The 17,352-nt window shown below is 35.3% G+C and overlaps 1 protein-coding gene across 1 annotated transcript in view; it reads right to left on the bottom strand.

Moving 5' to 3' along the window:
- The window catches only part of LOC114336495 (uncharacterized), a 165,812-nt gene that overhangs the window by 64,227 nt on the left and 84,233 nt on the right, over positions 1-17,352 (bottom strand). Inside the window, exons 7-8 of the mRNA XM_028286871.2 lie at positions 14,912-15,076; positions 334-488 (exon numbers count right to left, since the gene is read on the bottom strand). Of these exons, the coding sequence (XP_028142672.1) occupies positions 334-488; positions 14,912-15,076 (320 nt within the window). The remainder of the gene's footprint in view (positions 1-333; positions 489-14,911; positions 15,077-17,352) is intronic.

Below are 17,352 nucleotides of genomic sequence, written 5' to 3' on the forward strand. Positions count from 1 at the left end.
TGCGATAAAATAACCGTTACCCTACCCAAAACGGACGCCTATGATCGGTACTAGAAATTTGCAATGGATGGATTAGATTTATATCTTGAATATAAATACGCGTACCAATTTTTGTTTTTCTAAATAGAAGCGTTCTGGCCGTATTTAAGAAAAACTAATTACAAGACGCCATCTTCAAAGAGCTCTAGCTCCCTTAGGAAGCATTTTTGCACTAAGCGAATTGGGTCAAATTATCTTAAAATTATCTGAAGAATCTCCTGTCTTCGTTTGTCGGTAGAGTTTCTAGACACCCTGTATATTAGAATTTTTTTAATGGACTTTTAAAATACTTACTTGTTATTAATCATTGGTAACAAAAGCATGTGAATGGTTTCAGTCGAGTAGCCATACAATGGTAACCTTTTGTCGCCCAAACCGCTGGTTTCGTACTTTGGTTTAACTGTTCGACTAGCATCCAGATGAGCCTTTCTAAGTTCGTCCATGGAAATCTTTGAATAAAAAATATTTGAAGGAATTTTTTGAAGTAATTTATCTTTATTATTTATTATGGTTAGAAGAAAACAAAATCAAAGAAGATAAAAATACAGTTTAGTAAATATTTAATACTAGCATGTTTGAATTATTTTAAGAATGGGTATTCCGTTCCTTGGAATATCTAAATATAAGACACAAGCCACTACTTTTATCCAAATATCTTAAAAATACACTATTTGTTTAAATTGTCATCGAATACTATATGCTTACTTTTAAAAAACATATTAAACAAGTCAAAGATCTTTATGACATTCTAACAGTCAAACATAGAAATCTTTTGTTTTCAATACTTCCATAAAATTCATTACAAATTAATGTCACTACAGCTGTTTCGGCAGAATGCCTTTCTCAAGTGATGTGTTTTTACTTTACTATGCGTCTACACTATAGTCTTTAACTTTAACAAGAGGGGGAGCTGTTTGTCTCAAGTTGGTCATTCGCATCTGTATTTTTTAATTTATTAATTTCCATAGATTATAAGAACATCTCAAGGCCTTTATTTTAAATGTGGAGAATTTGAAATTAGTCAATAAAAGAATGATTTTGATATATCTAGAAGGTGAAATGCGTACGTAGAATATGTTTTTCTATTGTTAAAAGCCTTTTTGTGTTCTGCTATACGTTTATCAAAGGTTCTGCCACTTTGGCCGATGTAAGTTTTTAGATAGTCACCACATGTAAGCAGTGGAAACTCCGTCGGGGCCCCCTTTAAAAAATTACTAAATGTGACTTGTGTAACAAAAACGTATATGTGTTAGTGTATTCATGATTCATGCACTGTTTATAACAACTTACTTATTTGATCTTTATTGGTATAGAATAAAATAGAACAAAAATTAAGAGCGTAGGCGCAAAATTTCGCGCCAATGATTTTTAAATGCATTCATTTTATTCGAATCCTGAGAAAACTATTTTGTATCAAAGAAAGTCATCATCATCATCAATGGTGCTACAGCCCTATGAAAGAGCCTCGACCTTCCCAAGTCTATTACGCCAGTCAGTCCTATCCATTGCCAACCGTTGCCAGTTTGCTGCGCCTATTTTTCTCCCATCCTCATCTACACCATCCTTCCATCTAAGTTTTGGCCTACCCCCATTTCTATTTCCCACAGGTTGTGACATAAGGATTCTTCTAGAGGGTTGTTATGCTGTGATCTTGCTAGATGTCCTGCCCATCTTAGTCTTCCTATTCTTATAAGAGATACTACGTCTTTACCACCAAATATATGTTTATATCTGTGGTATACCTCGGAGTTGTACCTCCTCCTCCAAATACCATTTTCACAGATGCCACCGAATATGCCTCTCAGAAGTGCCTCTCTTCGTTCAAATATAAGCAGAATGTTTTTATCTGCCTTGGAGATGGTCCATGTCTCCGATCCATATGTCAACACTGGTTGTATAAGGGTTTTGTATATGGTTATTTTTGTTTTTTGGCTTAAGTTTCTGCTTCTCGTATGTTTACTCAGTCCAAAATAGCATTTGTTCGCTAGGATTATCCTTCGCTTGATTTCTTCCGTCATGACGTTCTCCTTGGTGATCAGCGAGCCTAAGTATGTGAATTTGTCCATCAACAGCCTTTTTGTGTTCTGCTATACGTTTATCAAAAGTTCTGCCACTTTGGCCGATGTAAGTTTTTAGATAGTCACCACATGTAAGCAGTGGAAACTCCGTGGGGCCCCCTTTAAAAAATTACTAAATGCGACTTGTGTAACAAAAACGTATATGTGTTAGTGTATTCATGATTCATGCACTCTTTATAACAACTTACATATTTGATCTTTATTGGTATAGAATAAAATAGAACAAAAATTAAGACCGTAGGCGCAAAATTTCGCGCCAATGATTTTTAAATGCATCATTCATTTTATTCGAATCCTGAGAAAACTACTTAGTACCAAAGAACGTATTTTTGAAAAATTTAAACGCAAAATCAAATATTACATTATTACCGAGGGCCGAAAGTCCCTGAAAACTTCTGTAAGGGACTTTCAGCCCTCGGTAATAATGTTATCTTTCATTTTGCGTTTAAACTTTTCAAAAATATTTATTAGTTTTCCCAGGATTCTATGTAGGATTTCATGCAATGTATACAAAGAATTGGTTAGGTTGCCTGTTACTTCCTGTATATCGTAAACACATCTCCATCAAAATAAAAATTGTTTGAATACGTGTTTTTAAATCTTCGTTTCTTGATGATTCATAAAAATATATGACAGTAATCGGCTTAAAGGATTGCCCTCTTGATAAGTCATGCTGATAAGATGTACAATTAACGACGTCCTACACCTTCGTTCCGGGGTATGCCTCTCAGAGGAAAGAGCCTACTAGTAACTTATATGCAAGCGAAAGTTGTAACAATGCATTTATAGCAGAATACTCAAATCATATGTTTCAGTATTGAATACTTTATAAAAATAAATGGTACGGTAAACAATCCTCATTTTTTTAATATGTTATTCCTTACAAAAAACCTTTCATTTAAGCACAAATAATTAAAAATCGTAAATTTGGGTCAAAAGTTATTAACTTTTTAAGAATTCCCATAAGAGCCCATGTTAAAACTTAACTTTGACCCTTCATAGTAATTAAACGGCACGGTAAAACAATTTTTTAAAAATCAAGTCTTAGTTTTTTGAAGTAAACTATAACATACTAAAATTTCATGCAAATCCTTAATTCTTTGCCGAAGGTGTAGAACGTCGTTAAGATGTAATGATTGTAATGTAGGGATTTGTAATATTATGGTCTACAAGGTTTTTTTGCTGGAATAAAAGTTTCTGTAGAAGGAATACTAGGAAAAATATTTTTTATGTGAAATGAAATTAAACTGGAGTTCTTGGGTACGTTGAAGAAATTGTATTTTATTAAATAGTTTTATTTTGTTCTTTACAGTAAGTTATTTAGGTAAAAATTTAGTGTACATATTCTAAAATAATCTCTAACATTTTTTTTATTTTATACGACGAAGCTGTATAACAAGAAACTACCGGTCTTATTGGGTGGTCGAGTTTTTGTGTAATTTAATACGAGAGTATAATTTAGGAAGCTGTGGGTATAATTGAGGTATTTCTGTTCTGTTGAATTTAACATTGATATTGAATATTCTAAGGTCAGTTTAATTTTTTTTAGTATTTTTCCGTCGGATCTTTGTTTATTGTTATAATATTTTGATCAACAACTTAAGCAAATATATTATGAACAACAAGAGCCAAAAAACTTCACCTTCCAGATTATAATCATTTTTTAATGATCAATTGCAAATTCGCCATATTCAAAATAAAGACCTTAAGCTATCCTTATTAGAATCTATGGAAATTAATAAATGAAAAAATACAGATATAGTTCTGAATGACCAAATTGAGACAACAAGCTCCCCCTCCTGAACTTATTCAGTTAAAGACTATAAAGTGTAGATGCACAGTAAAAACATATCACTTGAGAAAGGCACCCTGCCGAAACAAAATAAATTTTGGGAAAGTATTGAACACCTAAGTTTTCCGTGTTTCATTGTTATATAAAATGAATTTCCATCAAGTAACGAACGAATCCATCACATCGTATTTATGTCATTAACGCCAATCATCTATTCGACTGCAGGTCTCATCTATTCCCCTATTTTTTTTTCACCCTATTTGCCCTTTTGCACTGTTCAAATTTGAGAATGAAAGAACAAAAATGATAAAATCAGACAAGCGTAAATGGACCCCGACCGAAAATACACTTTCGTCACATCGTTGGTCACAACGACGAAACACATGACGAAGTTTTAAACGAAATTATCGTAAAAGCGCTTAAAGAAGCGGAGAAGTTGTGCCGTCCTAAAATGAAGAAAAAACATGAAAAATAGTCTCAACACTAAAAATCTTACGGAAAGAAGGAGACTAAGGGACAGGTATAACACAAACTACGCAGAATTTAGTCAACTCAGTAAAACAATAAACAAAGAGATCCGAAAAGACATAAGGCAACATAACATGAGAGAGGTAACAAGGGTGATAGTGGAAAATAGAAGTCTGAAAGTTTTAAGACACAACATGTGCACAGGAAAAAAGAACATACATTGAGACGACATTGTGACTGATAAGGGAGAAATAGTGAGGAGAGTAGAAGATTTCTACAGACAACTCTATGAAACAAGTGACCGATGAAAGACGCCATTTACCAAAAATAGAGAATCAAGGCTCAGAATTAATGCCGAACATAACTACTGACGAAATTAAAAATACGCTTCAAAAGATGAAGAGCAATACATCTCCAGGTGAAGACAAAATAATGACTAAAAGCTTAAAACTAGGAGGAAATAAACTTTTACTGGCACTTTCTAAATTGTTCAATAAATGTCTGTGCGAAGCGATAACACCGACGCAGTGGAATAACGCGGAAATCATCTTACTTCACAAGAAGGGAAATATCAGCGACATTAGAAACTACCACCCCATTAGCTTGTTGTCCCAAATATATAAGCTATTCACAAGAGTTATTACCAGCAGGCCAGGAAGTAAGTTGGAATTCTATCAGCCAAGAGAGCAAGCAGGTTTTAGGGCAGGATATGGCACGAATGATCATTTACAAGTAATTAAGAACTTATTAGAAAAGAGTGTTGAATATAACAAGCCCTTAGTCCTGATATTTGTTGACTATGAAAAAGCTTTCGACCGAATAAGTCATCAAAAAATGTTAAAAGCCTTAACAGAGTGCCGTATAGATCATCGCTATATAAACATAATCAAATACATCTATCAAAATGTGACAGTAAGCGTGAAACTGGCAGATAAAAAACCAAGGCATTGAAAATAAAACGGGGGGTGCGACAGGGGGACACAATTTCGCCAAAATTATTTACAACATTATTAGAGCATATGTTTAAGAACACGAATCTGAGTGAAAAAGTAATTAATGTTAACGGAGAAATACTTAGTAATTTGACGGTCGCTGACAATATTGTCCATTTTGCTGACAAAATGCTGATTGATGATGCAGTATCGCAACTGGAGAAACTATACCTAGCCTCTCTATAAGTTGGATTAAAAATCAACCACACAAAAACACAAAGCATGACAAATCTTGGCATGTATATTGAAGAAACCATATCTTATAATTACTTAGGCATGAGATGCGCATAGAAAAAGATAATCAAACAAACAGTAAAATCCTGTATAAAAGGTATATTTAAAATCCCTAAAAAGGGCCACATAAATATACCTTTTATACAAGATTTTACTGTTTTTTTTTTGTATTACATGGTATACAGCCAACTACAGGAAAACTTTTTCCTTGTGGATTTTTCTAGATAATCAAACGTGCAAACTAAGCCGCCGCACTCGGGTGGCATTCGGCAAGCTGAGCTATGTCCTTAACCTTCGGAGTACGAAGACTGGGTCAAGCGTGACCCGAAAATCACTTATTCCTTAATATTTAATGAAATATTTTTTTTACAAATCCGATTGATCGTAAGTTCTCCTTATTTGTTTCAATCTATTTTTTCGTATATAATTCGTGAACATGCAAATTACAGTTTTTCCTCTACGTAACATTTATGATGCCGGGTCAGTCCTGACCCGGTCTTCGGATTTCGAAGAATATTTTCAATATGTTTGTAGGTACACGTAAATCGCAGCCGTCTCTGTTTACGGGTATACGTACAGTGGAACCCCGATAAGTCGGCCTCCGATAACCCGGAAGTCCGGCTAACCCGAACCGATTTTCATCAGACAAAACAAACATTTTTTCACTTTGACCAAGTTTTTTACCAAGAAATTAACAATACTGTATACAACTGTACGTAATTTAGATGTATTGTGCATATTTTAGATATTTCATGTTTTTGCAATTATAATGGAGTTTATCTGTAAGTATACCGTGTTTTATTAATTTTTACCATATTCTCCGGCTAACTCGGATTTTCGATAACTCGGATCGGCCGCAGCCTCGATTAATCCGACTTGTCGAGGTTCCACTGTATTCAAATATATGGCCTGAGCAAATTTACCTGTGCCCGTTTTCTGTAAGGTATTAAAATCTGGCCGCCGGAGCGAACTAGTATAGGCCCATGGGTAACCATCTTAAAAAATTTAAATACAATAATTTAGGATTTTGTTTGTTTTTTGTTGAATTAAAGATACTGTTTAATAATACTGACTATTTAAAACGTCCTTATAAATAAAATGAGAATGGGTCACGCTTGACCCATCATCGTAATCTAAGTAAGTCAAATAATCTCCGTACTCCGAAGGTTAAGTCAGAACTGCCTAACGTGTGTCAAAAGAAAAGTCTTTGATCAGTGCGTGTTGCCAGTACCTACTTACATATGGTACAGAAACTTGAACAGTAACCATGAAAATAAGAAATAAAATTGGTGTTCCACAAAGAGCCATGGAACGCTCGATGTTAGGTATTTCTCGTAGGGATCGGATTACGAACAAGGAAATAAGACCGAGAACAGGAGTGACAAATGAAATAGAAAAAAATATTAGGAGCTGAGCGGGGCACCTAACTAGAATGTCGGATAACAGATGGACACAGCAAATAATACATTGGAGACCAAGACAAGACGCATATCCGAGTAGAGGTCGTCCGCCAACAAGATGGTCTGATGACATAAAACGGATCGACAAAAATTGGATGCAAACAGCACAAAATAGGAATACATGGAAAAAACTGAGGGAGACCTATATCCAGCAGTGGATAGATCCGGGTTGAATGATGATGATGATGATGATGATGATGATGATGATTTGCACTTTTGACTTATATAATATGACTCGATTTAAAACTGTTATTTAAAAAAAGGATTAGTATTGTAAAAAAAACTAAAAATATTTGTTTAAATAAATCTACAGAGCACATCGAATTTTTTTAACTCACCATCTTTTGTTCATCGAAACATCATGAAAATAAAGGAAATCACAATTTTAATAAAATATTTTAATGAATTAATATGAAATATTAGAAGGGCTAAAAATTAAGATTGAAAATATTTTTACACTTTTGAAACTGACTAGTTGTTTATTAATCAACTGACAAAGCTGTATGAAGATGTACAAAAAGAATTATTGGCCAAATATCCAAACGCATTATTTTTATAGAAATATTTCATGCAGCAAGAGCTTTCGACATGACACGATACGTCAAAATTTTTCTACCATACGGTTCTTATCGCGCCGTTTTTAAGAGGGACCATTTTCCGCCATCCTATTTATTGGCACGCAGTTTTTGGTGTACGGTCTTTCTGTCTATGGTTATTTGATCGCATGTTGTTCATCTTAAACAGTTTTTCTGCAATACAATTTGTATACAGTACAAATATACCTTCGTCTATTTGTCTTACTACGGATGGTCACAAGCTCGAGTTTAGCTCAAGCTGGTTTGTTTCTTGCGAGCCGGGCGGAAATAAATTCGAAACAAGGCGAGCTTTCCTTAACGAGCTTGTCAATATTTTAGCTAATGCTCTACTCTAATACTTTTTCTAAGTCATTTATTTCTGATACGACTGATACTTTTGTTTGAGAATAAGTAATTCAGACTACAAATATGTACATATTTTCAATATAGATTGTGTCCGTAACTTACTACTAATGTTACATTTTACATTGAGTATGTTTTCGAGCTCGTCTCGGCTCAAAAGAGCCACGAGCCGAGCCTACACGAGCCACGATCTCAACTTGCAGCTCGAAGTTCAAGCCGAACTTCTATCTCGAGCTCGGCTCGAAATTTAGAGCCGAGCTCAAGCTTGTCAAAAGCTCGGCTCGGCTCGAGTTTATCTCTATGTCTTACGCAGCACTTCTTCAGTATTCTTACCTTTGGGATATACCCTCGTACTTTTCAAATAAATATTAAATTATCAATTATCATATAAAAGATATATTTGGCCATTAAAAAATTAGTCCTGTTGCCAGGGGGGTACAACGGCCTCCTTTATGCAGATGGACTTACCCAAGTTTTTTTATGTATTTTGACCCGTAGAATACGAATTTTTTCGTTTTAATTATTAGCATTGCTATCAATTTATTTTTTTATTGTTAAACAAAGCTATAAACACATAGTGCTTGAGTGATGTTTTCAATGATCTCCCATTTAAAATCGAACGAGTACGTAGAGTAGGTACAAGTGCAAGCGAGGCTATTTCTACGTAGAATGCATTAAAACGCATGTATTGGGCACGGGCAACACTATGTGTTTATAGCTTTATTTGACAATAAAAAAATAAATTTTTATCAATGCAAATAATCAAAACCGATAAAATTTGACCAGTCGAGGCATTGAAGGATTGAAGTGTCGATTTTTGTACAGTAAGACGGATTTTAATGCGGATTGGTGCGTTGGATTCGTGAGAATGTCAGGAAATTTTGTGAACTAATGTAATGAATAAGAAATCTCAAACTGCATTTGTGCATAAGAAAAATGCATTTCAAAAATGCATTTCGGTAAATAGTGGGAAAAATTGACTCAATTTTCTTACTCGGGGGGTTTTTGGGGTCGCTGAAAACGAATATGAGGTCGGCGAGAGTGTGCAAACTACCTGGTGCCTGCAGCGGGTGTAATAAACGTCTTCCTCTGGAGTATTATGGTAATTTGTTAAAATAGTTGGCCCAAACCTATAACTCGGGGGGTTTTTGGGGTCGCTAAAAATGAATGAGGTCGGCGAGAGTGTGCAAAGTACCTGATGCCTGCAGCGGGTGTAATAAACGTCTTCCTCTGGAGTATTATGGTAATTTATCATATAATTAGTTTAAACTCGTTACTCGGGGGATTTTGGGGTAATCTATTTTCTTCGATGTAACTATAGTGATCGAAAAGGTTGGTATGTTTATTATAAATAAACATAATTTTTTATTATTATAATATATTTATGGTTAAAAAAGTTCATTATACAAAATTTATCGTAATTTATCTTTAAAATTCATTTTCTTCATCATTATCAGCTTCTTCTTCATTATTGCCTTCCTCTCTCGAGTCCAATGCAATATTGGTGCAATCAGAGCCTGCACAATTTTTGCAGGCTAAATTACAAACTAACCCATGCTTCCTGCACCCGCATGAGTTGCCGCAGTCTGACTTACAACTACACAATATTAAATTTAAAATGTTTGGAGGACCAGGTGGATGAGTCATTCTAACTGGAATTAATACATTATTTTGTAATTCCCATCCCCAATCGGTTGGGTTCATGTTACTGTCCTCTCCATGCAGCCAAATTTGTGTTTGTAAATATACCCTTTTTAAATGCTGGGTAAATGCATCAACAGATGAAAGAATTTTTCCAATGACAATCTTTTTATTTTTGGCAATAGCCATTAAGTACATTCTATATCTAGTAATTTTCTCTCAAGGCAAAACCACATCATCCACTTGCGCCTTAATTCAAACTGCTTTAAATGATATGAAATTAGAATTTAGTCGTTGCGATATTTATTTTCAGTGACCCCAAAGACCCCCGAGTAACAAGTTTGGGCGAATTATTTGACAAATTACCATAATAGTCCAGAGGAAGACGTTTATTACACCTGCTGCAGGCACCAGGTAGTTTGCACACTCTCGCCGACCTCATATTCATTTTCAGCGACCCCAAAAACCCCCCGAGTAATGAGTTTAAGCCAATTATATGATAAATTACCACAATACTCCAGAGGAAGACGTTTATTGCACCGGCTCAGCCACCAGGTAGTTTGCACACTCTCTCGCCGACCTCATATTCGTTTTCAGCGACCCCAAAAACCCTCCGAGTAAGAAAATTGAGTCAATTTTTCCCACTATTTACCGAAATGCTTTTTTGAAATGCATTTTTCTTATCTTCTTCTTAAAGTTCCCTCTCCTATCGGAGGTTGGATATCATAATGGCTATGGTCACTTTGTTGACTGCTGCTCTGAATAGTTGTAATGAACTACAGTTAAACCATTCTCGTAAGGTTCCTTAGCCAGGAGATGCGTCTTCTTCCTATGCTTCTTCTTCCTTGGATCCTTCCTTGCATAATAATTCTCAGCAACTCATATTTTTCTCCTCTGGTAATGTGACCCAAATATTCCAGTTTTCTAGTTTTTATACTTTTCATAATTTCTAACTCCTTATTTAAACGTCGTAGCACTTCAACATTGGTAATCCTTTGAACCCACTGAATTTTCAATATTCTTCTGTAACACCACATTTCGAACGCTTCTATTCTTCTTATGTGTTGTCTCTTCAATGTACAAGCTTCCATTCCGTATAGCAATATAGAAAATATGTAGCATCTTAGAGCCCTCAATCTGAGAGGCAACTGAAGGTCTTTGTTTGTAAGCAGTGTCTTCATTTTTATAAATGCTTGCTTGCAGTTTAAATTCGGACTTTAATTTCTTTGCTTTGGTCATTTTTGTCATCAACCCAGGTTCCCAGATATTTGTATGTCTTAACTTTTTCTATTTGGGTTTGCTCTATCATTAACCTTTCATTTCCATGTTCTGTTTTTGAGACAATCATAAATTTAGTTTTTTTCTTGTTTATTTTTAGTCCGTATCGAATGCAATAATCGTTAATTCTATTTAGCAATTCTTGTAGCGATTCCCAGCGTATTCCCATAGCGAAAAATCACACCCATTTTACAATCCTATGTGGTGATACGAATGCAAAAATTGGCGTGAAATCCGATCCGTCAGAATTTGCACTTGGAAACTTCCGCAGCGATGGAAGAAATGAACGCGGACAAACTTTATTAAACTATCTTCTTCAGAACAAATTATATGAAATGAATAGCTTCTTCTACAAAAAACATCATAGAAGGTGGACATGGAGAAGCCCGGATGGGAAAACGCAAAATGAAATTGACTATATAATTACAGACAAAAAATTTATAGTTAAAGATGTCACTGTCCTAAACAGCTTCACAATAGGAAGTGATCACAGAATGGTTCGCGCTAGAATAGAAATTAACATCGACAAAGAGAGAACTAAACTAATAAGAAAGAAACAAATGAAAGCATGGTCACAACCAAAAAATGAAACAGAGTTTGCAGATCATATAACTGTACATCTACAAAACAGACCCCCTACAAATGATATAAATCAGCTAAATAAATTAATTACTAATACCATAGCAGAAGCTCAAAGGAAATGTTGTACGGTCAACAAGAGAGAGGAGAGAATCACTGCTAACAAAAAAACTTAAAATGGAAGAAAGAAGAGAAATGCTAAAAGATAAAAATATAGAACAACAAAGCTTAAATAAAATAAACAAAGAGGTCTCTAAAGCTATTAGAAAGGACATAAGGGCATATAAAAATGAGAAAATCTCGCAGACAATCGAGCATAACAAGAGCATGAAGATATTAAGAAGGAAATTGACGAACAGCAGAAAAGAAATTATCAGACTCAAGGGAAAAAATGGCAAAATAACATCCAATAGAGAGGAAATGCTAGAGATAGTGGAAGACTTCTATAAAACACTATATACAAATAAACTTGACCTAAACCCTACAGAACATTCAGAACAAAAAATTATGAATCAAGGTTCAGAGGATATTCCCGAAATAACAACGGCTGAAATCTATCATGCTTTAAAGAAAATGAAAAATAATAAAGCACCAGGAGAGGATGGAGTAGTGGCAGATGCGCTAAAAATCGGAGGCTCTGCTCTCATCAGGGCAATCAAACACCTTTTCAATATATGCTTAGAAAACCAAGCCATACCAGCTGAATGGAATAATTCTATAACGCTCCTCATACATAAGAAAGGAGATGAAACAGACCTCGAAAACTATAGGCCAATTAGTCTTCTAAACCACCTGTATAAATTGTTTGCTCGAATAATCACTGCCAGAATTGAGAACAAGCTAGAAACATGCCAACCTAGAGAACAGGCAGGTTTCCGTCCTGGGTATGGTACAAATGACCATCTAACTTGCCTAAAGGTCCTAATCGAAAAAACTGTGGAGTACAACCGGCCGCTAGTTCTAGTATTTGTTGACTACAAAAAAGCCTTTGACACTATCGAAATGGTAGCCATCTTAAGAGCTTTGAGAGATTGTAGAATCGACTACCGATATTCCAACATTATTCAACATATATATGCAAATGCCACAACAGCAATAAGCCTCTATACCCAAACTCAAAAAATAAAACTAAAAAGAATGAAATTTGAATGTCGATGGCGAAAGGCTAAACCACCTACGATTTGCAGATGATATAGTTTTAATAACCGACGACTTAAAGGAAGCCCAAGAAATGCTGCAAGAACTACAACGAGTTTCTCAAAAAGTAGGGTTGAAAATAAACTTTGGGAAAACTAAAATGATGACCAATTTAGTACCTAGCGGACCACTGACACTAGAAAACTGTCATATCGAAACAGTTCACAAATACATCTATCTGGGCCACGAAATACAAATAAGTAGAGACAACCAAACATGCGAATTATCTCGAAGAATAGCTTTAGGATGGGCAGCCTATGGCAAACTAAGAGACGTGTTCAAGGAAAACATCCCAATAAAGCTAAAAAGAAAAGCATTTAACCAGTGCGTACTTCCGGTGCTTACTTATGGAGCTGAAACACTGACATTGACTAAAACATCAATAAGAAAACTACAAGTAGCACAACGAAAAATGGAAAGATCCATGCTTGGCCTAACTTTGAGAGACAGAATACGAAATGATGAGTTACGGCTAAGAACTGGAGTGGAACACATCATAAAGCGCATTACGAAGTTGAAGTGGAAATGGTCAGGACACGTCGCAAGACAAAGAGACAACAGATGGACAAGGAAGATCTTAGAGTGGAGGCCAAGGGCGGACAAACGAAGTCGTGGGATGGACTGACGATATCAAGAGAATAGCGACAAACTGGATTGCAGTTGCCCAGGACAGAGAAGGGTGGAGACATCTTGAGGAGGCCTATGTCCGACAGTGGACAAATTTGGCTGTGTGATGATGATGATGATGATGATGTAGCGATTCCAGGGTGTCTGCCATTATAACGGTGTCATCAGCGAATCTTATGTTATTTACTATTCTTCCGTTTATAGAGATTCCATAACTTATCTCCGCTATCGCTTCCTGAAATATGGCTTCACTGTACAGGTTAAACAGTAGCGGCGACAAAACACAACCCTGTCTTACTCCTCTCTTTATATCAATATTCTCGGACTCCTGTTCTTCTATCTTTATATTGGCCTTTTGATTCCAATACAGATTGATGATAATTCGTAAATCTCGTCTATCTATATCGCTGTTTTTCAATAATTCTATTAGTTTTTCATGTCGCACCCTGTCGAACGCTTTTTCAAGTCGATGAAACAGGAATAAATATCCAGGTTCATATCTAAGCATCTTTGAGAGAGGACATTAAACGCAAACAATGCCTCTCTTGTTCCAAGTCCTTTGCGGAACCCAAATTGGGTATCATCCATATCATATCTAGCTTTCTGTATAATCTTCCATGAATCACCTTTAGAAATATTTTGAGGGTATGGCTTATTAGTGATATTGTCCTATAGTCCGAACAATCTTTGGCGTATATTGTTTTTGGTATTGTTACAAAGGTGGATACCAACCATTTCTGAGGGATTTTTCTTATGCACAAATGCAATTTGAGATTTCTTATTCATTGCATTAGTTCACAAAATTTCCTGACATTCTCACGAATCCAACTCACCAAACTGCATTAAAATCCGTCTTACTGCGCCAAAAATCGACAGGAAGGCCTTATTTGTGCTTCAATGCCTCGACTAGACTTGAACTTTCAAGTTCGGTAAGCAGAATTGCTATTTTATTTTTTAATCAAAAGTTATTCGGATTCAAAAATTGCCATTTTTCGATTTTTTGAAAGTTCAACGGCGTTTATTTCGAAAACTATGCATCCTACGAAAAAACTTGTAAGAACATTTTTTGCTTAGAATGATCCAAAAAAATACAAAAAAAAATGTTTTGATTTGCGAAAAATCGGCGTTATGTAATTCCTCAAGTTTTGTTCCGGATCCTGGATCCGGATCAACTGTTACCCAAAAAATTCGTATTCTACGGGTCAAAATACATAAAAAAACTTGGGTAAGTCCATCTGAATAAAGGAGGCCGTTGTACCCCCCCGACGACAGGACTAAATGTATTTATCAAAAGTGCAAAAAATTTTATCTTTTTTACAAAATCAGAATATTTAGGCTTCCCTATAATCTACGCAAAATCTAACCATTTTATGAATTACAAAACCTCAGTATTTATTTTGTGAAAAAATTAATGATTAAAATAATATTACTTTATCCAGGAGTCTATGACAAACGTACGATTTTCTAAAATTATCTTCGACTTTTATTATTGTACATGGATTTTTTGAATACCATTGTTAAGTGGTTAAATTTTGCTACGCCATATTTTTTCTAATATGTATTGCTTAATTATTAACTTATAACATACCTGTTCTTTTAGCCATTCTGAATGTGGCCTAGATCTTGCGATTTCCTGTTTTAGGGTAATATCTTGAATAACGGTCTTTAATTGGGTATCAACTAACAACATCCTACCAGGCTTTAGACGACTCTTTAAGATTACATTAGACGGATCTACATCATATACACCGACCTAAAAGTATAAAATACTTTATCAGTTTTCATAATACACTTATCAAAACGAAAAAGGAGACACTTATAATAGTCCTGTCGCCAGGGGGGGTACAACGGCCTCGTTAATTCAGATGGACTTACTCAAGTTTTTTTTATGTATTTTGACCCGTAGAACACGAATTTTTTGGGTAACAGTTGATCCGGATGTCGATAAGATTGTTATAGACCAAGAACTTGAGGAATCAAATAATAGCGATTTTTGGCAAAACAAAACACTATTTTGTATTTTTTGGGCCATTTTAAGTAAAAAATATTTCTACAAGTTTTTTCGTAGGATGCACAGTTTTCGAGATAAACGCGGTTGAACTTTAAAAAAATCGAAAAATTGCAATTTTTGAACCCGAATAACTTTTGATTAAAAAATAAAATAGTAAGTCTGCTTACCGCATTTAAAAGTTTAAGTCAAATTATGTCGGTTTTGATTATTTCCATTGGTAAAAATTTATTTTTTTATTGTTTAACAAAGCTATAAACACGTAGGGTTTCCCGTGCTTTTACATGTGTTTTAACGCATGTAACGTAGAAATAGTCTTGATTGCACTAGTACCTATTCTACCTACTCGTTCGATTTTAAATGAGAAATCATAGAAACATCACTCACGCACTAGTTGTTTGTAGCTTTGTTTAACAATAACACAATAAATTTTTAGCAATGCAAATAATCAAAACCGACATAATTTGACTTGAACTTTCAAAGGCGCTAAGCAGAATTGCTATTTTATTTTTTAATCAAAAGTTATTCGGGTTTAAAAATTGCAGTTTTTCGATTTTTTGAAAGTTCAACCGCGTTTATCTCGAAAACTGTGCATCCTACTAAAAAACTTGTAGAAATATTTTTTGCTTAAAATGACCCAAAAAATACAAAATATTGTTTTGTTTTGCCAAAAATCGCTGTTATTTGATTCCTCAAGTTCTTGGTCTATAACAATCTTATCGACATCCGGATCAACTGTTACCCAAAAAATTCGTGTTCTACGGGTCAAAATACATAAAAAAAACTTGGGTAAGTCCATCTGAATTAACGAGGCCGTTGTACCCCCCCTGGCGACAGGACTATAAAGATGTTCGTAGTTTTGAACTTATTCTTTTTAGGATTATATTATTTTTATTTAATTACAGTTAAGGCTTTTCTGGCTAAACTGTAAATTTTCCGGAAAAACAAAATAAAAAGTGATAAATGTGAAAAATTCTATTTATTTTTTTTTAATAACAGAGTTGCTAAAAATTATTTTAAAACAAAACTAGTAGAGTGTATGTGCTCCTCTAACTCGCAGAACTTCTGTACAACGTCTAGGCATGCTTTCAATCACATTTCGAATAGTTCCTTGATCTAGTTGTTCCCATTCTTTCACGAGAACTTCCTCGATATGTTGTAGGTGTCTTAGTGGTTGACGATCCTTCAAGCCATTCCCGAGTGTATCCCAAATGTGTTCGATGGGATTTAAATGTAGGCTCATCGCTGGTCACTCCATAACCGGAATATTTTGCACTATTCGGACCACGTGCGGTCTCGCATTATCTTGATGAAGGATAAATTCTGGACCCATATTTTCAGCAAATGGGATAACATGTGGTTCAAGAACTTCGTTTATGTACCGCTTTGTCGTCATCGCCCCTTGCCGAATAACTACTAAGTCAGACGGCCATTTAAAGTTATCCCACCGCAAACTATAATGGAACCTCCGCCAAAAGCCTGGGTTTTTTTAATTGTGGAATTCAAAACAGCTCGCCTGGTCTTCTCCAGACTCTAACACTCTGCTGTTAGAGGGCACAATGGTACTCCATTGTGCCCTGGTCCAATTCATGTGTTCTTCTGCAAACAAGCGTCTGGCTCTACGATGTGCAGGGGTCAAAGGAAGTACTCTAGCTGGCCTTCTTGTATTCAACCAATGTTCGTGAAGCCCATTACGTATAGCTTGAGTAGTTATTCTTGTACCCGAAGCTTTTACCAACTCTTTTTGTAGCGTTCGACCAGTACTTCGACGGTCTCTGATGGCCCATAGTTGTATAAGTCGAACCTTTCTAGCTGTAGTCGACCTTGCACAATGCGTATAAGGTTGTCTTCTAATAACTCATTAGATACATTGCATATCCGGTCCAGGCTCTATTTATCGCAGCACGTCTAACATTTAACATTTCTGCTATACGGCGTCTTTAGTAACCTTCTTGAATTAAAGGCATTGTCCTAGCAATTTGAATCTCTGTGAAATACACTCTACGCCTTCGACGCCTTCC

This window comes from Diabrotica virgifera, chromosome 8 (genome assembly GCF_917563875.1).
Source record: "Diabrotica virgifera virgifera chromosome 8, PGI_DIABVI_V3a".
Lineage (NCBI taxonomy): Eukaryota > Metazoa > Arthropoda > Insecta > Coleoptera > Chrysomelidae > Diabrotica > Diabrotica virgifera.